Consider the following 24,565-nt stretch of genomic DNA (forward strand, 5'->3'; position numbering starts at 1 on the left):
AGGCGTCGCGTCCCTTCACTCAGCTCCATTTGCGCGCTCTACTGCCGCTCACCCTCCGCCACCGTCCGCTCGCTTCCCCCGGTGGGGGCTCCATGGTCCTTCAGGGGCCTGCACGCTCCGTGCCCCCTTTGCTGACACCCGGGTTCAAGGGTATCCCCCCGGTGCCCCCCGCCTGCCCTCTCCCCGGCGCGCTACATTCCCACTGCTGCCATGGCTGATTTAGCCCCCAAAGCCCAGGTGCGCATCCTGTCCTGGAATGTGAACGGCCTGCTGGACCGGCTTAAGCGCACTGCTGTCCTCAAATACGCCCAGCGCGCGGGTGCGGACGTGCTCCTGCTTCAGGAAACCCACCTCCTCGGAGAAAACTGTCCCATTTTGGCGCGCTTCGGATTCGACCGGGTGTGGCACTCCGGGTTCTCGCGCGGGTCGCGGGGGGTTGCGGTCCTCCTGCGCCGTTCCTTCCCTTTTGTGTTGGCCCGAGTGGTCCATGACTCCCAGGGGAGGGGGGTTGCGATTAGCGGCATGCTCGAGGGCCGGCCACTCAGCCTCCTGTCACTTTACGTGCCGTCCACGGGGCTGTCCTCGGCCTTATCTCTGACCACGTCCTGGCTAGCGGCTTTTCCACCTGGTACTGTTGTTCTCGGAGGAGACTTTAACGCCGTCTCGGCCCCCGCACCTCGACTCTTCGGGTCCGGTCTCGGACTCCCGCGCGGCGCGGGCGAAGCAGCTGGCAGGGTGGGCAGAGGCACAGGGCCTCTGTGATGTGTGGCGGCTCTGGCACCCACGCACGCGACAGTATACCCACACCTCGGCCGCCCACCACACTCAGGCACGCATCGACGCGATCTTTGTCCCCTCGGCCGACTGTCTGGGTATCCAAGACGTCCGCATCCTTCCCCGGGGGATATCCGACCATTCTCCGCTTTTGCTGGGTTTGGGCCCCCCGCCTTACGGTGCTCGCCAAATGTGGCGTTTTAATGCGTGGTTCCTGCAGGACAAGACGCTCCGTAAGGAAGTGGGGACCGCGCTGGCACTCTATTTTGGCGACAACGACGGATCGGTCTCCTCGGCGGGCACCCTCTGGGAGGCTTGTAAGGCCACGGTTAGGGGGGTTGCTAAGGCACAAGTGATGAAACACCGCCTGGCGCAGCTGCAGCAGCTCACAGCCTGCGAGGCTCAGGCGCTGCGCCTGGAGCAATCCGTCTCTGACTCTGCCGACCCGGCCGAGACCCGGCAGCTACGGCTCCTACGTGAGGAGATTCGTCAGCGGTCGCTTGACGCAGCTAAACTTCTTTGGCAATCATCGGTGGCGCGGGTATACGGCTGGGGCGACAAAAACGGGGCGCTTCTGCACCGGCTGGCCACGTACCCCAGGGCATCACGCATCATCCCGGCGGTGACCGACTCGGGTGGCGCGCTTCAGTCTTCATCCGTGGCTATAGCGGACGCTTTCGCTCAGTACTACTCACAACTCTACCGGGCACGGGCATCGGATCTGTCTTTGGCTTCCTTGCTCGCCGCTGGTGCCCTAAGCCTTCCCCGGCTGGGGCCGAGTGATTGGGAGAGCCTGGAGGCTCCCATCTCCCCTGAGGAGATCGGAGACGCGATAGGGCGCACGTCCGCCGGGAAGACCCCCGGCCCGGACGGGTTCCCGCAGGAGTTTTACGCCACCTACAAGGAGCACTTGGTTCCACGGCTGGGTGCCCTGTACGCGGAGGCGGTTGAGAGAGGCTCCTTCCCCCCAGAGGCCGACATTGCCACAATTGTGGTCCTGCCTAAATCCATTCCGCCGCCCAGTGACAGGTCGGCCTACCGGCCGATCTCTCTGATCAATACCGATATCAAACTATATGCCGCGGTCCTAGCCCAGCGGCTCCGGCCCTTCCTGTCGCGTTTGGTGCACCCGGACCAATGTGGCTTCATGCCGGATCGAGGCACTCGCCATTGCCTCCGCCGCCTCCATGTGGCTCTGGCGCACCGCCACCGCCTATCTCCATACCTCACTCTCCTGCTGGCTGACTTCGAGAAAGCCTTCGATTCGGTGGGGTGGCCCTACCTGTTCGACGTCTTGGCTCATATGGGTTTTGGTCCCAAGTTTGTTGGGATGGTGCGGGTTCTGTATGCGCGCCCTCGCGCCAGAGTGTTGGTTAATGGGGCACTGTCAGGAGCGTTCCGGATCGGCCGGGGCACGCGGCAGGGGTGCCCGCTCTCACCCCTCCTTTTCGCGCTCGCAATGGAGCCCCTTGCCGCCCTAATCAGAGCGGATCCTCTCATTCGGGGATGGGAGTGGCCGGGCCTCGAGGAGGACAGGATCGCCCTCTATGCGGACGATGTCCTGCTGTACCTTGGTGACCCAGCGCGCTCGGGTCCTCGGGCTCTCCACATTTTGGGCCGCTTTGCCCGCGCCTCTGGCCTCTGCCTCAACTCGCACAAGTCGGTCCTCGTGCCTCTTCATCCCTCCCGCGAATGCTTCGATTGGCAGACCACGATTCCCCTTCGCCGACTGTCCTTCAAATACCTGGGCATCTGGGTCTCCCTCCTCCCGGAATTGAGCTGGGCACTCAACGTGGCCCCTTTAGTCAAAAAAGCCAAAGCAGACCTCACTCGGTGGCACTCGCTCCCGCTGAACCCGCTGGGGCGCGTGGCGCTCTACAAAATGATGATCCTCCCTCGGTTTCTGTATGTATTGCAGAACACCCCGGTGTCCTTTCCGAGGTCGTGGTTTCGCGAGTTGGACGGGATGGCCACCAGGTTCCTCTGGGGTGGTGGAAGGCCGAGGCTGGCCTTGCCGATCTGCCGCCTCCCCACCTTTGATGGGGGGCTTGGTATGACCAACCTCTACCTTTATTACCTGGCCACCCGGCTTCTGGTCATCCACGACTGGTTTGGGGGGGGATGGTCCGATCCGGCCTACAGGGTGGAATTGGAAGCCCTGGGTCTCTCCAGCGTTCAGGACCGCATGTACGGCGCCCCGGTTCCCACCTCCTGCCCCGACATCACTAGGGCGGTTTTCCTGGCTTGGCGGGCTGTGCTCCGCCACACCGGATGGACCAGGACATTGACGCGCGCCACCCCTCTCTGGCATGGGACATGGTTGCGGGAGGTTGTGGGGCTGGAGGGCTTCGGACCGTGGGATTTGCTCGGTATCTCCCAGCTGGGGGACGTGTGGCGAGGGGGGCGCATGTGCTCATACTCAGAACTGCAGGCGCGCTTTTCTCTCCACTCGTCCCAATTCTATAGATACCTCCAATTGCGACACGCCATACGGGTACACACCCCGCTGGACATCCGGCTGCCGGACCATAGCCCCCCAGAGGCTCAGGTTCTGATGGGTAACCTAGGAAAGGGAGGCATATCCAGAATATATCATTCCCTTGTTAACAATACCCCTGTGCCCCAGGAGGGTCTGAAGGAGCGATGGGAGGAATGGGTGGGTCCCTTGGACGAGATCGACTGGCGGGACGCCCTTATGGCCCCCAGGCTGGTGACGGCCTCCGCCAAGCTGAGGCTCATTCAAATCTATTATCTGCATACGGCATACCTTACACCAGCGCGCATGCGCCGTGCGGGTCTTTCCACCGACGCAGCCTGCCCTCGCTGTAGCTTTGACCAGGCCGACTTCATCCATATGGTATGGTCATGCCCGGAACTGGAGGGGTACTGGCGTAGCATTGAAACTGACTTGACGGATGTCCTGGGGTGGGAGGTGCCACACGACCCCAAACACATCCTATTGGGTATCACTGATGGCCTGGACGGCACCCGCGCTGAAAAATTGTTCCTTATGACAGCGCTAATGGTGGCAAAGCGGGACATTGCGGCAGCCTGGAAACAGCCGCAGCCGCCCAGTCTGACCAGGTGGAGCGCGGGAGTGGACTGGTGTGCGGCGCAGGAGCGGACTCTTTACCAAGCTCGGGGCTGCCACAAAAAATATCGTAGGGTGTGGGGGAAATGGTTAGGAAATGTGGTGTGATCTGGTGGGGCGGGGTGGGGGCGGGGGGGGGGGACGGTCCAGGGGGGGGCTGAGAGGGGGAATGATTCCCAGATGGGACTACTGTATATTGTTGGTCTGAAAGGCTCACTGTTTTTGTTGCAAAAAAACAATAAAAACTTGTTTATCAAAAAAAAGCTTTTCACGCATTCTATCAGGAGTTATATACAATGAGTCCATCAGACCTAATTGCAATAAATTCCTACTTGCAAACGCTTACTTTGCCAACTGTATCCAGGCTAGAGGCTAAACAACTAAACAGCTTTATCTCAGTAGCGTAAATACTCACAGTCATAAAGAACGTAAAGGTGGGGAAGTCTCCCGGCCCAATGGATTTATATCTGCATTCTTTACAATGTGCACCTTTGATAGCCCTGATACTGGCAGAGGTTTTTAGCAGCCTCAGCAGCTCCCAGCGACCCTCACATTCAATGGCTGAGGCAATAATTTCACTAATCGCTAAGCCAGATAACGATCCTGCCCTGTGCTCGTTTTATCTATCACCTGATCTCCCAGTTGGAGGTGGATGCTAAGGTTCTTGTGGTGATGCTGACAGTCTACATAGAGGCATTTTATATCAGCCAGATCAACTAGGGGTAACACCAAAAAGGTACACCACCTAACAGACTTTGCACACCATACAGAGGTGGTATTGCTATCCTTGGACGTGGAGAAGGCGTTGAACAGGGTAGACTGGGGCATGATGAAGGTGACACTGGCTAGATCTGTAATTGGAAACAGATTTAGAGGCCTGGATAAAAGCACTTTATAGATCTCCTGGGCTAGGGTGCGAGACAATGGCAAATTTTCACTTACCTTAGAAATCCAAAGGGGCTCAAGGCAGGGCTGTTCCCTGACCTCTTTATACTTTATTTGGAACCCTTGTTAAAAAGATAAGGGAGCAGGAACGGATTATGGACACTGCCAAAATACATTCATGGGTGTCAGTCTTTGCGGATGACATTTTGCTTTCACTACCGATCATAGGCATTCATTAAGGGATCTGACCCTTCTATTAGAGGAATATGAAACACAGAAAGGCCTCAAAATCAACCTCAACACAATCTAAAGGTTTGGTACTATCTGGGAGGAAAAACTTAGACTCAAAAGTGCAGAGACCACATTCAATTGCACACTGATTTGAGTGGAATACATGGGAATAAGTCTAAACCCACATTTTCACGAAAGTGTCATAATCAACTTTTAAATCCTCTAGAAGGGAACAAGGAGGTTTCTGCATTCTTGGCATAACTACATCCGGTCATGGGAGAATCAAGCCATTTAAAAAGACAACCCTGTTCAAGATCTTATACATATTTCAGGTTCTACCCACTTATTTCACCAAATTGGAAAATCACACATCTAACAAAACATGTAAAACTCCTTTATATGGGCAGGCAAAAAAAATAACATGAATTTAAAGAAAAGCATGCTTGACACACCTCAGACAAGGAGGTCTGTGGATCCCACATCTCTGCCACTACTTTGGATCGAATCAGCTATGCTACACAGTCAAATGGCTCCTTTGGGAAAAGGACAAACCTAGTGCTTTATAGATCGGAATTTATCAAAGTTGTCCCTGAAGGAGGTGTTCTAGGTCACGAAACAGAAACAAAGCTGAAATCTTAATGTCTACCCCATCACTAGGGTGATCCTAGATACCTTGGATTACATGAGCAAACAAAGCCGTCTCACCACATACCCCCTCACCCATTACACCTATCATTGGGAATGCAGGACTTCCACTAGGGACGGAGAGCCTTTTTCCAGGTCTGTAAGCCCCAGTGATCTTTTATGTTCCATGACTTGTACTGCAACGGAGATGCATTGAAGATATCAAGCCCAAACACAACATCCAGGAAAAAGAGCGATATCCTCTACAATTCAAAGGACTCTACAATCTGGAGTGAGGGAGGGTACAGTAAGACCCCTTATTGTGTTTGGAAAATTCTTGCAAACATTAACACGCATTTGGTCTCCAAAATGTAGACACTCCTTAATACATGACCAACCCACTCCTGATTTGCATTCCAAAAATAATAGAGGAAGGATTTAAATATCAATCTAGAGCCAAAGAAATGTGTAGAGATTTAAACTTAAGTGAACAACTTGGCTTGCCATGCACCCTGGTGAGAAACACTTTCTGAGATATTTGATTGATGTTAGAGGTTTGGAGATGGGAGGAACCTGGTACAATCTTACTTGTCTTATGGTCTTTGGAATGCATTATTATCATGTCTATCACAGATCGAAGACAGAGACCTAGATAAAAACCTGGTGAAGATCATCCTTGGAACTTAGAGGAAGATGTTCACCCTCTTCACTTGCCTGGTGGGAAAGAATCTCCCACGTACTATATAATTGCACCCTGGGTTTGCCAAACAACCCCAATAGAGAAACTGTGTTTTTGGAGACTTCGCCAACTTCTTAGCTATGAAAAGACAGCATATGACATGAGAGAGGAAACTTCCAAATTGCACAAGATGTAGAGCCCCGTGCCCTAAACAAAGAAATAGTGGCCAGATCTGCCCTGGAAGACTTTGATCTCTAGGCCTGCATGATGAAGGCAAATATCTCCTTCCGGGCCACAGAGTGCAGCTAGATCCTAGAGAAAACAGTTAAACTGGGAAAGGAGTTCTAGAGGTGAAAATGTGTGCAACTTTGAGGGGGAGGGAGAGGCAAGAAGGGGGAGGGTGGGGGAAGATGGAAGGGGAAGGGATGGAAATGGAGAGGAAGGAGGTGGGTAAGGTGAGGAGGAAGGGGTAGGGAGGGTGAGGGAGAAGGGGGTATGGAGAAGGGGGCTGTTCTATAGGTTGGTTCCACAGTTGGCACAGTGGGTATGCCAACACTGTATGCCGTAATTCAAAACTCAATAAAAAAAGTGGCTGAAACTTAAAAGAAAAACCATGTTTGTTTCTGTGTAGAATAGGGCATGTATCTCATGAACCCTGTTTTCTGAACTAATAGCTATCAGGAAAGCAGTATTCCAAGATAGATTCTGTATAGATTGCTCAGGAAGAGGTTCAAATTGGGGGAGGGGTCATGTTTAGCCAGGACAGCATTCTGTACTGGTTGGGGGTACCTATTGATTGGTGTGAAGACCTTTTTAATGGCCTCCAAACAATCTTAATAGCTGGAACTCTATAAACAGGAAACCGAGAAGAACTCTTTCTGTAGGTCTTAATATTTTAATTGAAAAGTGGGAGGGGGACAAGGAGCTGGCTATAGGTCCAGTGGCTTGTGCTCCCGAATAGTAGATAAGTCACTAAGGAGAGTCCCTGTTGCCGAGATGAGAATTGAGAAAAGAGTCGTTTTAGAGAAATGGAAAGGAGTCAGAGAGACTTTTACTTGATGCGCCCACACACCCCAAAGGATGTCATGCTTCATCATGGGGCGGTGCTCCTCGTCGGGCCGTCGCTGCAATGCCGGCGAGATGTCGGGTAGGTGCAAGAATCTGTGCCCTCCGATGAAACTATTGTGACGGCAAGCACCCTCTCGCTATGACTTATGGAGCACTCTGCCTATATTGAATAGATAGGACCACGTTTTGGGTCTGCCGAGTGGCACCACTTGAATCAATAAGGCCACTCATAATCATTTTTCCTATTACCTTAATCACTCCACCACGGTCCTGAAAAAGCACAAAGGATCTCCTCCTGAGACCAGACTATTGTGCGAAACATGTCGACCCCATCCTCTTCTTAAACAAACACTGCACTTGTCTAGCTACTGAGGGTCATAACTACACTCGAGCAGCTCACAAGCTTTTGGTCTTTTAAACTATGTCAGAGGAATCCCCCTCATTAAATTAGTCTACCTTAGATACCCTCTAGTAATATTTATTGTTCACCTCTCGCGTAACACTGCACAGTGACCCGCGCACACCTTATGACTAGATCACAAAAAAGATCGCCGACAAAGTGACCCTTCGGGGGACCCGCAGGGCATTGCAGCGCCGGCCCGATGGAGAGCCCCACCCATGATGAAGCATGACATCCTTCAGGGTGTGTGAGGGCATCAAGTAAAAGTTTCTCCGACTCCTTTCCATTTCTCTAAAACGACTCTTCCCTATTCTTATCTCAGGAACAGTGACTCTCCTTAGTGACTTATCTTAATATTTTAATATCAGAAATGGGTATCTTAATAGAGATGAGTCGTAAGCCAAACTTAGCCAAGTGAAGTAGATGTGGCAGGATGGACTTTTTGGCATTTGGTATTATTGGAGGTTTTTTTTTAAACATCAAGTGCAGAATGAATTCCAACTGAAAACTAAAAAAGTCCTGGAGAAAAATGTTATGCTTGTTTCAAAATTCCTATACAATTTTGTATAAGGTTTAGATGATCATTTTGGATGTAATCATGAGCCACAATTCGTAGGGCAAAAAAAATGGTAGACTTGTGTGAAGAATTTGACCTTGGAGCCTAGAGAGGATATTTGCTCTGAAAGGTAGCTTCCTTTGGAGCCTTTTTGACAAGTCTGGGGTATTTTGTAATTGATATTGCTACAGATCCCAAACACACATCTTAGTGAGTGATACGTGAAATCTGGGTACTGTAGGGTCACTTAACATAAACATGGCATAAACAGTTCCTTTCAGATGGGTCTAGGGTAAAGAGTTTCAAATATTGTTTTCTATAGATAATACAAACAGTGGTTAAGGTGGTGCTTAGCATCTCAGCTGCCTGGAGATTGCAGCAGAATCAAGTCACGTTCTGCTGTTGATGAGATGTATTTCCAAGAAGCAATGCATATTCGGGTAGGACTCGGCTTCTCCAGTACGTCCTGGGCCAATGCCTCTATGAGCTGTGCGTCACAACTAACAGAAAAGTACTAATTTTGAAAATGCCCTTTTTATTAGTACATAATAGAAATAGTGTACTAAAGTCTATCTATCAAGAGAGGTCAGAGGGCAAGAAACTGTGACTTATGAATATAGTCCTAAGCAGACATTCATAAGATCAAGCTTTTGGGTACAGTTTACCAAAGACAAGACAGAAATATTTAAAATTGTTGATATAATCTGACTTTAGACATTCAATATGTGAATTAAAAATATTATTTCTGCTCTACTATTGTGTACTTTGTGTATTCCCTGTGTTCCCCTACAAGCAGCTTCAGCATTATCCGTCTGTGAAAAACACCAGTAATAAACATATAGATGACAGACATACCGGAATGTTTTTACTATTAAACTTAAAATATCTACCCCTCAGTTAAACACAAAAGAATTTACAGTTCAATCAAAAGATTAAAAAGTTGAAAGATTTCAAGATAGAAAGTCTTCTTCGGAAAAGATCAAGGAAATTGATAAAGCAGAGCACAAGAGAGTGGTGATACTCACATTGCTTGAGAAGCTAACCAGGGCTGTTAGTCTTTCCACAGCCTCCAGCAGCACCAACAAACAGGAGTCGTGGGCCTCACTCTTCATTTTTCGCACCCATAGAGAAATTGGAAATTCCTCACCACTGCTGGTGACTGCATCTACCTGCATGGAGATATTTCATGAGTTACAATGTACAGTGATGCAGAGCCTATCATTGATCCTCTAACCTCGTACCCACATTCCCCATAGTAAGACATCTTTTCTTTCTAAGAGGCAAGATGTTAACTAATCCGAAAAATTGCTGTGTTGTCTATGACATAAGCCACGGTCAGTAAACTTTAGAACTAAACTACAGGCTCTTACCATTTATTACATGCAGTTAAAGGTTACACCGATTGGTGGGATATTTACAGATTTTAAAATAAGTCTTAACTCTATGAGCTAAGGTTTAGGAGATGTAGTTTCATTAATAAAATCCTGACCGTTTGACCCTCCTGAATTCTAATCTCTTTGAGAGTAGACAAAAACATTGCATAAATCAAAGCAAATCACTTTCTGTACCTGTGGCTAAAATTGTAAATCTGTATAAAATAATGAAAATTATGTAATGCAAAAATCAAAATTGCATAGCGTGCAATCTAATGCTGTTCCAATACCATGCTGCCACTCAGCTCCCATTTACATACTGTTTCAGTAATTAAGTTTCAAATGGACTCTAAATTCTATAACGTTCTAGGTAAAGTAACTCATGATTGAGGTGCTTCTGTTACACTCAAAATGTTATGTAAAATGTTCAACATTCATTGCTTATTTGAGCTAGGTCTGGACTATATTAATTACCTAAGAAATACAATAATGTGACCGTTCATCTGCAAAAGCAACAATACCAAATTAAAAAGCAAATTCTTCAGTTGCTACTTTAAGCTCCGTGACTCATTAAGAGATGTTGACATAACAAATAGGATCCTACTTAAAGAAGGACAGATGTGTTGATGTGTTACAAAGGGATACAACACATTGGACAAATGGTAAAATGTTAGCACTCAAATGTTCGATCAACATACTAGCCTGCTGTGTAGAGAGATATTTTAAACATCATTTACACTCGTATGTATGATCCAAAGGCTGACATTTCTAGGCACTTGATCTTGTTCCAATAGAAAGGGGGCATAGCCTAGCAGGTCATTTTAGACAGTCCATTTAGATTAGAGCCAAGACTAATTTGCTTATGGTTCGTCCCAGTCTGCTGTCATAGTAACCAAAAAATGTGACAGACTGGAGCACAGCCCAGAGTGTGTCTAAATTCCACTCCACCTATTGCTTTTTTGTTTCCCTCTATGTGATGTGGCAATTCTGACTAGTACAACAGCATAAAAAACTTGAATGATTGACAAAGAACATTATGCCAACCTCAGATGCTGTGTTCTACTACTGTTAGCACATTACTTGTGACAAGCAAAGGACAAACCCATCCAGATACACTAGGCGAAGACAACCCTGCCACATCTGGTCTTCACTTCTAGGTGACCTGGCTTCCAAATCACAACTCCTCTTGCCCTAGCCTCTGACCTGAAAAGGAGTTCCTGGACTTTATCTTTGTCTCAGTTGCCTAGAATGCCAACATTTCAGGTGCTTGGATAAAGGCAGGAAAGTAGTATCACGTGCTATGTGAAGAACATAAACATTTGTAAAGGTGTATTGAGGGGATTCAGATGCTAGTCTCTCAGAAAAAATTTCTGCATTCAGTGTAGTCACAGGCAATGTAAGGAAGTTAGAACTTATCCTCGTTATTTCTAATACTCAATCAGAACAAGCATTTGCAATGCACTAGGTCTCGCATTAATTAAGTTTGAGCTATTGGCATTGCGAAATCTTGCAACACCAATTGCAACCAAAGTCTATAAATTGTAGGCCAAAAAAATGTGTATTTATTTTTGTAGCAATGGTGGCATGCTGCGCTTTAGTAGAATATGTTGAAAAGTAAAGTGTGCCATACTAGGATTGCTACAATAGTTAATTGTGTACGCGCTAACAATTGATGTGTGCCTTGATGGCTGGTGGTGTGTGTGTCGGTAGAAATTGTGCACTGATGGCTGGTGGTGTGTGTGCCTGGTGGAAGTGTGCACTGCCGGCTGTTGGTGTGTGTGCCTGGTGGAAGCGTGCACTGCCGGCTGGTGGTGTGTGTGCCTTGTGAAAGCGTGCACTGGCGGCTAGTGGTATGTGCCTGGTGGAAGCGAGCACTGAGTGTGGTTGGGTGTGGTTGTGGGTGTGTGTGTGTGGTTGGTTGTGTGTGTGTGGTTGTGTGTGTTTGGTTGTGTGTGTGTGGTTGTGTGTGTTTGGTTGTGTGTGGTTGTGTGCTTGTGTGTTTGTGTGTGTGGTTGTGTGTGTGTTTGTGTTACGGGGCAGCAAAGGGGACAGAAGGAGAAAGGCACAGAATCACGGGGGCAGTGAAGGGGACAAAAGGAGAAAAAGGCACAGAATCACGGGGGCAGCGAAGGGGACAGAAGAAAAAAAGGCACAGAATCACGTGGATTGCAAATGCTTGTTCTCTTTTGCTTTCAATCCTTATCCATCCACTGTGGTTTCAACATAAATACTGACCTTGCCTTAGGAGGAAGGATTGCGATAAAATCAGATTGCACTGCCATCAGCTCATAGATGAAATATCTGACCTTCTAGCCAGCAAGGGGAAGCACAGCCAGAGTGAGGTGAGGCCAATGCCATGCCCTAGTAACACGACTTACTAGATCTGCACTTTAACCATAGCCACTTTATAACACTGCTTGTCCACTGATTAGCATAATGCCCCATCCACCCAGGAGGGTGCCCTAACAATAAAAGGGCAAGGACAATGGGTGCCAGTCATCTGCCCTGAAAACGTGGCAAAATAGACCTGAACTCGACAATCCCAAGCCAGGATCCCCTTAGCTACCCTATTCATCATGGTTGCACAAATTCTATAAACTCTAAAAATTCCTTTCGGGGAGTGAGTAGGCAAAAACTAGAGGTGTGTTATCAGCGCCCAGCACCTTCAATGTATTCTACTTTTATATAATAATGTCTGAGCCTCTCTTGCGTTTTTGGAAGGGAGTTAGTGTGGAAGGGGCTCTTTCCTGCATCTTGAGTGGCACTCAACCGGATCTTCAGTGGTGGGCTGTGAAGAAGTACTGGACCCGTTGCCGAGCTAACAATGGTTTGGGAGAGGCACACGTTGCAGAATGGGGTACAGTATGGATGTAAAACCTGCCATATTTACCTGCTAATGAGTAAAAGAAGAAGCTGTGAGAATAGACTCACCCCTCTTATACCTATCTGAGTAGTGTATGGTGTAGGAAGTGGCACTCCCCCTGCTGCCATACTCTGAGAGGGGATATGGTGGGAGTGGTATTCACGCTACACTCTCAACTAGTGAGTGGAGATTGGTTTGTCAATGGCACCTGCCCGTCAGATGAGTGGGAAATTATGAGGAGGCGGCAGTCAGTTGCTCTCCTGAATTTGTTGAGACCGGCACCACACTAATGTTAAGGTCACAAGAAATATCAGAATTCTGTCGGGGTGGGGGAGGTGGTAGGTGTTGTCCATTCTTTCTGAAGAACTACATTGAAAACACCACAAGCTTCTCCTGAAAAGGTACACTTTCATGTGCATCACACACAGCAATCGCACAATATACAAGGTGCCATATGCTCACAGACACATGCTATTGCTGTATATATTCCATGTACATGCATGTTGCGGTCCACAAGAAAACGGATTAAGAAGAAGAAATATCCAAGCCTTGCAAGTTTGAGTAGCCTTGGAAAAATCCACTACCCTTAGGCAGGTGCACTAATGCATATCAACCCAAGCATGTAGAAGTTTGACTGCAATTACCTTCTGCATTTTTCTACCAATCTGGTTCAAGAAATGTGATATTTTAAGAAGTAGGTGAAGGAGTTCAGCCGCAACACACAGCAAAAAGCCCTAAGCTTTTCTAGGAATGCAATGATTAAAAACAAAACAAATGTGCCAACTAACCCTGCAAACTGCTGGGTTTGAACGCAAGGCCACAAAATCGAAAAAAGTAATATACACTAAAGAATCGCATACATGGCACTAACAAAATATCTACAGAATCTCCTTTGAGGGAGGATTCATTTTAAAGCAAATAAATCAGTACTGAATATTTAGGGCAGTGTGGATGAACTATTGACAGTATCGTTTCTACAGTACTTTAAAGGGCGTTTCTCTGCTTTCCTAACTCAGCAAATCAACAGGCTTCAGTAGTCTCAAAAGTGCCCTCGAGTGAGGAAAACTGAGTAGGTTTGTTCTAATATACACGTGCTCTGCATGTTGCTCGTTGCAGTAAGATGTGTCTCAGTGGTGGCAAAGAGGGAGCTTCACAGACACTGCTGTGGCAGTGCAGTGCCTAGAAAACAGATCTGCCTTTGGGCCTACAAAGCACAAGAACAAAGCCTTGGTGTGCTCCGAGTGACAGCATTCAGATGCAGTGAGATCTGCTTGGATGAAAACGAGTACTGCACGTTTAAAGTTTCCTGTCGGGGGAGTCAGTCCCTAGAGTAAGGCGGTTGGTATGAGAGTCTGGAGTCGAGACATGCCGCCCAATGGGTAGAGAGGTAGGGTGGGTACACAAACACAACCCTACATTTTGGGAAGGAGCTGGGAGGGGGTGCTGAAGGGAACGAAGGTTGTGTTTGTCTCTTGTTCCGTTGCGGAATAAAAGAATGCTGGACAAATTAGAAGGCTTTGGAAATACAGGGAAATACAGGGTTTCGGCTGCTTCAATAATATCAGCTAGGTGAATCGTGAGCCAGGATTTTTTTTTTAATATGTATCTGTTGAGAAAGAAAAGAGAATGTCACCGAGGAGGAACTGACACGGACTTAAGGGAATGGCCACTCCTGGCACCTAATGTATTGTGCTTACACAAGTATTCTGAAAAGAAATACTGTACATACAAATTTGTGCAGGACATAAGGTTGTGTCATCATTATTCCTGGATGGAGGATACAACCCAAGTGGCCCTAAAAACCAAAAAGGTCGAGTGTGATGGGCTCGAATGCCTGATGGTATGCATTTTTCTCTGGCCGAACTTGCCGAAATCGTGTCTGTGATTGATGAACATCGTTGAGCTATATGAGTCTAGTTGGTGAAATAATGCTTAAACTATCTCTGGGTAAAATTGCCTTTTTAATCCAAGAAGCTTCTGAATGGGAAACGGTGGACACGCCTACAGGCTCAGCCTCAGTTCGGATGTAAATGGCTGAAACGGGATGGTTTCAAGACAAAACTATGGTGCTTGGAAATATAGAAACGAGAAGCATGCCATGATGGAGCACAAAACACGAGGGACTGCAATGAACACTGTGAGTATGAAAGCAAACGCGCTCTGCAACGTTTTGCATCCGTCTCTTATCCACTGTCCTGGCTGACGGCAACGGAAGTCAGACTAGTCAGTGGGCTGGCAAAGGAAACAAGCATTGGCGTGCGAGCGGCCGCGAGACGCGATCGGCGGGGGGGGGGGGGGGGGGGGAGGGTAGAAGTGGGGGTTTGCTTGGAAATATAGAAACGAGAAGCATGCCATGATGGAGCACAAAACACGAGGGACTGCAATGAACACTGTGAGTATGAAAGCAAACGCGCTCTGCAACGTTTTGCATCCGTCTCTTATCCACTGTCCTGGCTGACGGCAACGGAAGTCAGACTAGTCAGTGGGCTGGCAAAGGAAACAAGCATTGGCGTGCGAGCGGCCGCGAGACGCGATCGGCGGGGGAAGGGGGGGGGGGGGAGGGTAGAAGTGGGGGTTCTGAAATGAAAGTTAAAGATGGACGTGATACAGATAAAGCGGAGGTGGTTAACGGATAAGGAAGCGGATGGTTGACGGACAGCGAGAGCACACTGCCTGTGGCCTAAAGCTTGAGTGCAAGTGAGTGGTGCGCGCGCAGCAATGATTGGCGGCTGCGCGCGTGCACGCTCACGTGCACTCAAGCTTTAGGCCACAGGCAGCACTTTAAAAATCCAACTACAAAATGTCTCTCCGAGCCAGCGCATGCGCTGGCCTCAGCGAGACCTAAAAAGGAGCGCAGCAATGATTGGCGGCTGCGTGCGTGCACGCTCACGTGCACTCAAGCTTTAGGCCACAGGCAGCACTTTAAAAATCCAACTACAAAATGTCTCTCCGAGCCAGCGCATGCGCTGGCCTCAGCGAGACCTAAAAAGGAGCACATTGTCTACATAGCCTTCATTTGGGCAGGATCTGCCTTTTGCTCGAATGAACAACAATGAAAAGTATTCAACACCAGTACCATGGCCATAAAGTATGCTGGCTCATGGAATCAGTATGAACTTTTCTAAAGTTTCGTGATTTGTATTACTTTTCAAATATCGAGAGGATTACATGCATAATAGCCTTCATGTGCCACAACTACATCACAGTCAGTATATCTTCACAACAAAAAACATTGCAGGTTAAGTACATTGGCAGACTTTAAAAAAATCTTTTATATGACAAGTCAATAGAGCACATGAGTCATCAACACTGCTGCGGGTACCAGTCGACACAGAAAGCAACAAGTCAAGTGTATAAATCCAAATTAGTCTGTTACAGGGTCGAAAACAGACAGCACTCCACAAGTGTACAAAAGATACCTTAAGTGATTTACTAAAATCGATCACAATAGAATGATGCAACCTTTAGCCATGTGCGACATGGGGATGTGCACAGGGCCTTGCCAAGACATAGGATTGGGCGCAGGGCCTGACCCCCACAGGTGTGCATGGCTGATTATGTGATGAAAACAATATACAGGGTTTCATGTTGAGTAAGGCAGACCTACTGACTTTGCCAAAGGGTCAGAACACTAAAATATGAAAAGGAGTCCTACTGGCTTTCTCAAGGGGTCTGTACATTAACATACATAAAGCAGACCTGTTCTTGTCAAAAACTCACCAATAAATGCAATCAAATATGTTTCATAAATTAGGGGTGTAGCTTTGCCGAGTAGCAAGATGGCCACTCACTGAAAGGGCTCTGCCGGCCACGTAAAGAATCTAAAATAATCCGGATTGATTCGTGGCAATCCAAGAGACATTTTGCTGAGCAATTTATTAGTAAACATCCTGCTGCTTTATTTGGGGTTGGATTAGCGTGTAAGTGCCATCCTGGCAATGACTGAGAATAGAAGCAGGACCGAGCCTATTTGCGTTTCTGGAAGACTGCGGCTGAGTCCTGCCGGCCAATATTTATCCTGTTCCCGGAAGCTCACCTGAGGTGCGGACGGGGAGGAAGACGGCCCGGTCAGGACATCGGCGGTCGCCTGGAGGCGGTGAGCTTTACGGAGCCTGGGAGCCTGTGGGCCTGCTGGGCCGCGGAGCGGGTAGCGTGCCTGACACTGAGGCGGGCATGCTGGAGAGCAGCGGGGCCCATCAATAGACTAAGCGTCCCTCTCCCTGCCTTCCGGCTCAGCTGCCGACTATGCCGTACCGTGCTCCTCCGCTGTGCCGTCTACTGTGGGCTGTGGAGCCCTTAGCTGTCGTTGCGGCCGTGGGGGCAGCCGAGGCGACTGGGGCCAGCAATTTTACAGGAGCACGCCTGGATCCAAGTTCCATGTAAGGGCCAGAATTAACAACCGCATGTGCAGGCCTGAAGGTACTGATAACTCCTCTAAATTTATAATACATTTGTATCACGACGATTTGAGAACCCGACTTGGACGTGTCACTTGCAGAATGGGACAGGAGTAAACTCCCTCACGTGGCTGCTCATCTAGTTTGCTTTGGCACATAAAACGAGGCAATTGGCAGTCTGTTGCAACTTTCCCCACAAGCCTGCTCCTGGTCAAATTGTGCATAGGGGGACAGCGTAAGCGGCAAGCTGTGTTTGAGTGCTATGCCCCCTTGGTCATACTGCTAACAAACTCACCTAGTGATCAACGACATCGGATGCCGGCCTTTGATCGGATCGTTACGCCTGCATGTGCCTCTCGCAAAGGTGAATAAGCGGGGTGAGGCGGGGCTGCATCACAACCAACTCAAGTTTCTCCTTTTCCGCCTTGACACTCAAGGCCATACATCCACTCCATAGCGCAGCAAATCTGGAGTCTGTTAACCTACAGAGTGGCTGATACACCCGATTCAAGATGGGGAAATGACGCAAAACAATCAAAGCTTTCCTTCGAAAATAAAAAGCTTACTCGACAGGCAGCTCTCAGAGCGGAGTCCGACCCTGATGCGACTAACCGGGAGGAGTCAGAGAGGCAGGAAGAAGACCTCCGCAGTGGTATCCAAAGAACGTTTACTACAAATGGAGCGAGTCCTAAACTCATCGAGGCCAAAAATGAGGACTTAGAAGCCCGCTCTAGACGGAACAACCGCTGCATTACCGGCATTCTGGAGACCACTGCAATATCTAAAATGGAGAACTTTATGGAATCACTATTGCGGGAACTTTTTGGCTTCAAATGGTCAGCTGTGTTCATAGTGGAGCGGGCCCATCGCTTCCCATAGTGGCACACCTGCTAAATTATCGGGACCGAGATGTGATCCTGCACCTTGCGCGAGGGCGTGTGAACATACAACACCAAGGTAATAACATTTCGTTTTACCCTGACTTTACTACCTTGGTTCAGGCTACCCGTCGTGGTTTTTTACCATCCAAACGCATACTTAAGCAGGCGGGCGTGCCAAATGCACTCATATATCCAGCCAAACTACGAGTCTTCTTTGAAGGGAAAACACATTATTCCACAGATGCAAGTCTGCCCTTAAATTAGCTAAGCACACCGGCGGGTCCAAGGCGTTCCCCTGCAGCTTTGCCACACACATCTAACGACGCCGGAATGAATGACATGACTAATTGACATTACTGTGTGTGCAACAGCTGCTAAATGTTATTGATGGATGTGTAAAGATGTAGATTAGAAATCTACAGTTACATTTTATATTACTAAATGGTACTCTTGTAGTTATAAGTGCTAAGTTGCTCCTTTGAATTGTAGTATATGGGGATCTAGAGGTTCTTGGGTTGCTCTCGATCTACCACACCACTCGGCCACCCCGCCGTTCCTGGCAGGGCAGTTCACCAGCAATTCCATGCCCTTTAGGGATTAGTCCCAGTTCAATGCCAGATAACAAGATGAGGATTTTCTTTTCGTTACAGAGCGGGTAAAAGGTCACAACCTGATTGGTGAGTTGGAGTGGGTGGCGGGTGGATTGGTATGGTTCTAACAGTTATTATTGGGTTGGGATGGGTGGATGGGAAATCTATGAAACCTACTTCGAGATGCGGATCTAAACTCAAATCACATAATTATATTGCACTATGCTTTTATAAAATGAATGACATTATAGAGCATATGCTGGTGAGACCACTGCTCGGTGTACACGACTATGGCCAATCCACAGCGTTCCCTCACATGCACGCCTCAAATGGCTGCTTACATGCCTAACATGGAATATTTGCCGTCTCGATGACCATAGGACAACACGACTAGTAAATGCATATATACTCAAGACATAAAATAGACATTTGCCTCTTTTGTAGCACATCGACATCTAGATTGCCGGCTAAATGGTGGGGAAACGTATTCGTAGCTGCATACTCCAGCTATGCCAGAGGAGTGGCTGTATTGATACCTAAAGGGGTCAGAGGAATCATCATGCAATCTTTGATTGATCCGGAAGGCAGATTTGTAATAGTGGAGGGTTCTATATGGGGGAGACATATCCCTCTGGCGACAGTTTATGAGTCCAAGAGGGATGATCCTGAGTTCTTCAGCGCTGTTTGGTCAAAAATGACAAGCTCTGGAATAAAACTTATCTGGGGAGGAGAAAAAATGCCACAATGGATGATACATTAGATCGATTGGAGATCCCCCTTAGCCTCCATCCTAGGGCAACATCAATGCTGAGGGTACTCACTCAAGAACACTATGTGGTTGATGCTTGGAAGCAGCTGCACCCTGTCATCCAGGAGGGTATCTGCATATCGGCATACCATAATGCGTGGTCCAGGATACACTTTTGGTTGGTGTCTCGAGATGTTAGGACTTGGATCATTTCAATCACATACCTGCCACGCACACTATAAGACCATGCCCCAGTACTATACCAACTGCAAATTCCTCAGTCTATCCCTGGGCCTTTGTTTAGCGTCTGCCTCCAGAAACATTGCTAGATACTGCATTCATAGAGGAAATCCGCAAAGAGATTATAGAATATTTCACACTCAATGAACACGCAGTGACATCACCTGGCGGTCCGATCTTGCAAGACTTGGAATCTCTGGAAATCTTTCCTCACAGAAAGAAGTCAAATTGTGGACTTAGATAAAGCCTGCTCAAAACCTTTTTCCCTTCTGTGTGGAGTGCCACAGGGTTCCTCCCCAAGTCCCACACTTTTTAATGTCTATGTGACCCCTCTGGCGGCTCTGATCAGATCTTTTGGATTTCTGCGGAAATCATACGCAGATGACACACAAATAGTGATGTTGCTTCAACCTGGACAAGAGGTTGAGAAAGGAAAGGTTTCATGGCTGCATGAAAGCGGTCAGGCTGTGGATGACCACAAACTGTTTGAAGCTTAACTCAAGCAAAACGGAGGTCCTTATCTTTGGCAATAATGGCAACTTTTGGACCAAAAACTGTTGACCAGAAGAACTAGGGACTTTCCCTGAGCCAACCAGGAAAGCAAAAAAAACTTGGGGGTTGGAGTCTACAACAAACTTACCTTCGGGGACCAGGTAAATGTGGTTGTCTCTGATAGTTTTCACCTTCTCAGAATGATAAGGAAAATAATGTCATTCCTGCCGGCACACACCTATAGGACAGTGATAACATCTTTAATCATGTCGCGTGTGGACTACTGTAATAGTCGATACCTAAATATCCAAAGGAAACACCTAAACAGGCTCCAACTCTTGCAAAACGCGGCAGCCAGATTACTGACCGGGATGCCAAAGTTTGTCTCTGTCAAAAAAGAAATACAACGGTTACACTGGCTTCCGGTTAAACAACGGATTCAATTCAGATCTCTGTGCACGGTCTTTAAGACCCTCCAAGGACTAGGTCCAGACCATCTGAAACAGCGTTTTCAATGGTACGCCCCCAGAAGAGCCCTCCGCTCCTCTGGAGCAAAAGGAGTGATCATACCCCCAGTGAAAAAAGCCAACTGGGGTTGAAGAAGTTTCATTACATGTGCGGCTAGGGCCTGGCACGAGCTTCCCTTTCACCACAGGAACGCCACCGAGCTCATAACCTTTAGGAGGGGTCTGAAGACCTGGCTTTTCACCACATAGGCACCACCCACCTCAGCGATCGACAGGTAGCAGTCACCTCCAGGACACCCTCGGGTAACCGCTGCGCTTAAGAAATTAAATTAACGTAACATCTGGATACGCCGATCACAGACGAGCAATGGTTGTACTGTTGTGGCCAACTGAAACAACTAGAAACAGATGCTAACTGCTGGCGATGCTGTGCCCCAAATGCTACGTTCCTTCACTTAGCATGGCAGTGCGCGCTCATACCAGGCTTTTCGGGGGAAGTATATGGCACTATTAGGGAAATCACGGGGTTGGAGTTGAAGTGTTTACCTTTGGTGAGTTTGCTGGTTGATGTAAAAGATGCTCCCCGTGCAGATTGCTGCCTTCTTGCCATGCTGCTCATCTTGGCGAAACACAGAGTGGCTATACATTGGGGCAAGCACTCTGCCCTTTCAATTGAGGCATGGATAAAAAAACATTACTTTTTGTCAAGAACAACTGTAACATTTCTGTGTGTAGGAAGGTAGGATCTGACTGCATGGTTACCCCCACTTTTTGCCTGGTGTTTTGCTGGTTTTTGACTAGTCTGACTGGGATCCTGCTAATCAGGACTCCAGTCTATCTGCTTACTCCCTTAAATTGACATACACTTACTTTGGTACACTCCAGATTGGATACTGGGGTACCCTTATCAGTCCCAGTGCAAGGGTACCCCAGAGGCCTCCCATGGGCTGAAGCATGTATTATGCCACCCATGAGAGGCCATGCAAAATGAAACTCGAGGTCTGCTACTGCAGCCTGTGTAAGAAGGTCCTTGCATCACTTACATTAGATATAGGTTCAGTATATCTAATAGTCACTACACTTAAAACTTATAAGTCACCCCTATTGCAGGCCTTAACAATCCTGAAGGCAGGATGCTGGGTTTTATGTGAGAGGGTGTTCCTGCATGAGCAGAGCCTCTCTGCAGCCTTCGGAGACCATTCTCCCGGGTTGTCTGTGACTCAGCCGGACATATAGGTAGAGGTGCATTATAACCTTGCGGTAAATGCTATCTCGAAAACGGCTGCATAGAAACATATCGAGTTTGGTATCAAACACCTTGGAATCATACCTCCACACCAGTAACTGGTGTAGGAGGTATGATTCCACTCTTCTGAAGCGAGCTTCGTGGGGTCACTGGTCTTACTGGTGCCAGCCTTCTCGACACGGACAGCACAAAATGGATGCTGCGGACCAGAGACACTTTCTGCCCTCCTGCTGATGAGCCAAGCTTGAGCAGAGGAAGGTAGCACAATAGGCATCCTGTCACAGGGAGGTCTGACCCCTCCCAGACAGGATTTAGTGTATTGGGGCAGGGTGGGTGCACCTCCAAAGTGCCTGAAAGTCTGCACTGGGGGCACATTTGATGTCCCTGTGCATAGTCAAACTCATACCAGTTCTGGGAGCCATTGGCTCCTGCTCTGGCGCAAAACTGGACAAAGGACATGGGTGTAGCCACCCCTCTGTCCTGCCCCTCCCCTAGGAGGGTCCCCTGAATCTGTCCAACCCTCTCCCGTGGGTATTAAATGGGTTGCCTGGCTACAGGCCATTGGATTTTATGTGGACAAGATTCTACAAAGAAGAAACCACTGACCTTCGACCGTCTGGACACTTGGACTTCGCTGGACCTCGACTGGGCTCGAATTCATCCCCCTTCCCGTCCGGAGCTTAGTTTGTGCATTTGCTTAATACAGGCTCCGTGCAGGACCAGTGGTGCACTTAAGACAACAGAAGAATCTCCCTTGAAGGAGTCACTCTCCTGCTTCGCAGACACCTAAACCATAACTGACCGGTCTGCTGCTCCTGCGGACTCCGTTGAGTGGCCCTCTCACCGAGTTGGAGGTCAGTATCCCTCGTGGGGGCTGTGTAACCCGAACCCCTGTGCACCGTGTCCATTTGCAAGTGCATATGCTTGTTGGCGATTCCCTAGCTTGTGCATTGGACTCCGTGTAATCCTGACCCTAAGCAGTATTTGCACCGTGTGCTCCGTTGGCTGGTGCTTTGCAATCATGCTCGAGGTCCCCTCGCGACTCCTGGTCATTCCGCCTGTGGGTCCTCCTGAGGGTCATCTTGATTGTTCTTGGGCTTTCCTGGTTGCTCCAGATGTGCCCTGACTCCCCATTGCTTGGTGAGTCTCCTGCACCTTGCGGGTCCACACTGTAACCTGTTTGACCTTCCTGCGTGGGTTGCTGTTGCCAAGGCTTGTTGGTACTCCTGCCGGACACCAACCCCTCAGCACTCAACAGCCTTCGTGGATCAGCTCACCTCCGGCTCCTGGTCTTCCTCGACGTCTACTGGTCCTCGTGGCTACCGAGTCAAGCATCCCTTCTTCGCAACTGAAGCACCCAACATCGGTGGGCATTTGTCTCCCAAGCCCCTGGCCACTCGGAAGTGACCCAGGTTCTGTCCCCTCTGCTTTCAGGTTCCTTCCTTCCAGAATCCAGGCTTGGATTCCCCCGGACCCTTTTCACCTTCATGGCAGCAGTGCTTCTTCACTTCCTCCCATTGAGAACGACGAGGGTTTCCAACGCCACTTCAGACCTAAAGACCCGGCTCCCCTGGGATAGGTAACTGATACTATGGTATCCACGGGTGGGGTGGCTCTCTAAACTCTTAAGTTCCAAAGGATTTGCTCGAAGTCCTCCTAGAAGGGTCCTTAAACTTTAACTTTGCAACCTCGACTTTCCTATAGAGTTGTACGGAGCACGCGGTCGTGTTTCCTCACTACACCCGTCCTCCGTGGGTCCCTGTGTCATCACCTGGGGTGGTTCCTTGAGGTCCCAGCGATTCTACGTGCACTATGCACTGTGTCTAGTCAGGTTGTGATTATTATACCACTAGGAGTCCGCTGTGTATTGTGCTACTTATAACTGTTCTAGTTAGGAATTGGCATTTAAAAAACCTTTGAAATTCACTGAAAAAACCATAGGTTTCAGGGGCATTATAGTTAGCTGGACATTTCCCTCGTACAAAACCCTAGAAATTCCCCTGTTATAGTTAGTTCAGCTAACTATAACTCGCACCCCGCAATGCACTGCTGATGACGTCACATATTACATCACTCATGACATGGTCAGTGACATCACTGATGACATCTCTGATGACATCACTGATGACATCATCCAGTGAATGTGTGTTTTTCTTAAAAGTTTAAATAGGTTTTATATATTTATAGTGAAAGGCCTTTGGAAGAATGAGTGGGTGTATAAGTGTGTGAATGGGTGATTTTCTAGGTGCGTAACTGACTCCATAAGTGAGTTAATAAATGTATCTTACTGCAGACTAGTGACTAAACTGTGTGAATGTCTGTATGGGTCTGTGTGTTGGTGTATAAGTGGCTGCATGGTTTTGTGAATAGCTATATGAGTGTCTATATGGGTTATTGATTGGTTGTCTGAGTATCTGCATGGGTGCCTGAGTGTTTGTATGGGTAGGGTGTGTGTGACTCTGTGACTAGATGTGTGAGTGGGTGATTCAGTGGGTGCATGTTTTTAAGAGTGCATCTGTGATGGACTGTATGGTTGGGTGAGTGTATGTATAGGTGTGTTAGTGATTGAATGTATATCTCAGTTGTACATGTGTCAGTAACTACATATGTGAAACGCAGTGTATATGTGTGTAAGAGTATATAACTATCTATATATGAGAGTGTGTGATTTTTGGAGTGGCTGTATGCGCCATAGTGCAAGGATATCTGTGTCATGTGCTGTTTGTTTTTCTGCAGGAAGACACAGAATTTGTTAGTATTTTTATGAGTAAGTGAACTTGAGTGTTTTTAAATGTATAAGTGAGTAAATTTTACTGTGATTAATTATTTGCATGACTGACTAGATGTATCAGTACCTCAACAGATGATTGGCAGTGTGTGAGTGTCTATATAGGTGTATAAAGGCACAGAGTGACTGTAAGTATGAGTGACTGTACAGGTGAGTGAGTGGAGATGTATGT

General features: G+C 48.1%; 1 protein-coding gene across 2 annotated transcripts in view; it reads right to left on the reverse strand.

Annotated features, from left to right (window-relative positions):
- Positions 1 to 24,565, reverse strand: part of PASK (PAS domain containing serine/threonine kinase) — a 1,318,755-nt gene that overhangs the window by 976,260 nt on the left and 317,930 nt on the right. For both annotated transcript variants that reach the window (XM_085634144.1, XM_085634145.1), the window contains exon 5: positions 9,334 to 9,477. In XM_085634144.1, coding sequence (XP_085490270.1) covers positions 9,334 to 9,477 — 144 coding nt within the window. The remainder of the gene's footprint in view (positions 1 to 9,333; positions 9,478 to 24,565) is intronic.

The sequence above is a fragment of the Triturus cristatus genome, chromosome 11 (genome assembly GCF_964204655.1).
Source record: "Triturus cristatus chromosome 11, aTriCri1.1, whole genome shotgun sequence".
Lineage (NCBI taxonomy): Eukaryota > Metazoa > Chordata > Amphibia > Caudata > Salamandridae > Triturus > Triturus cristatus.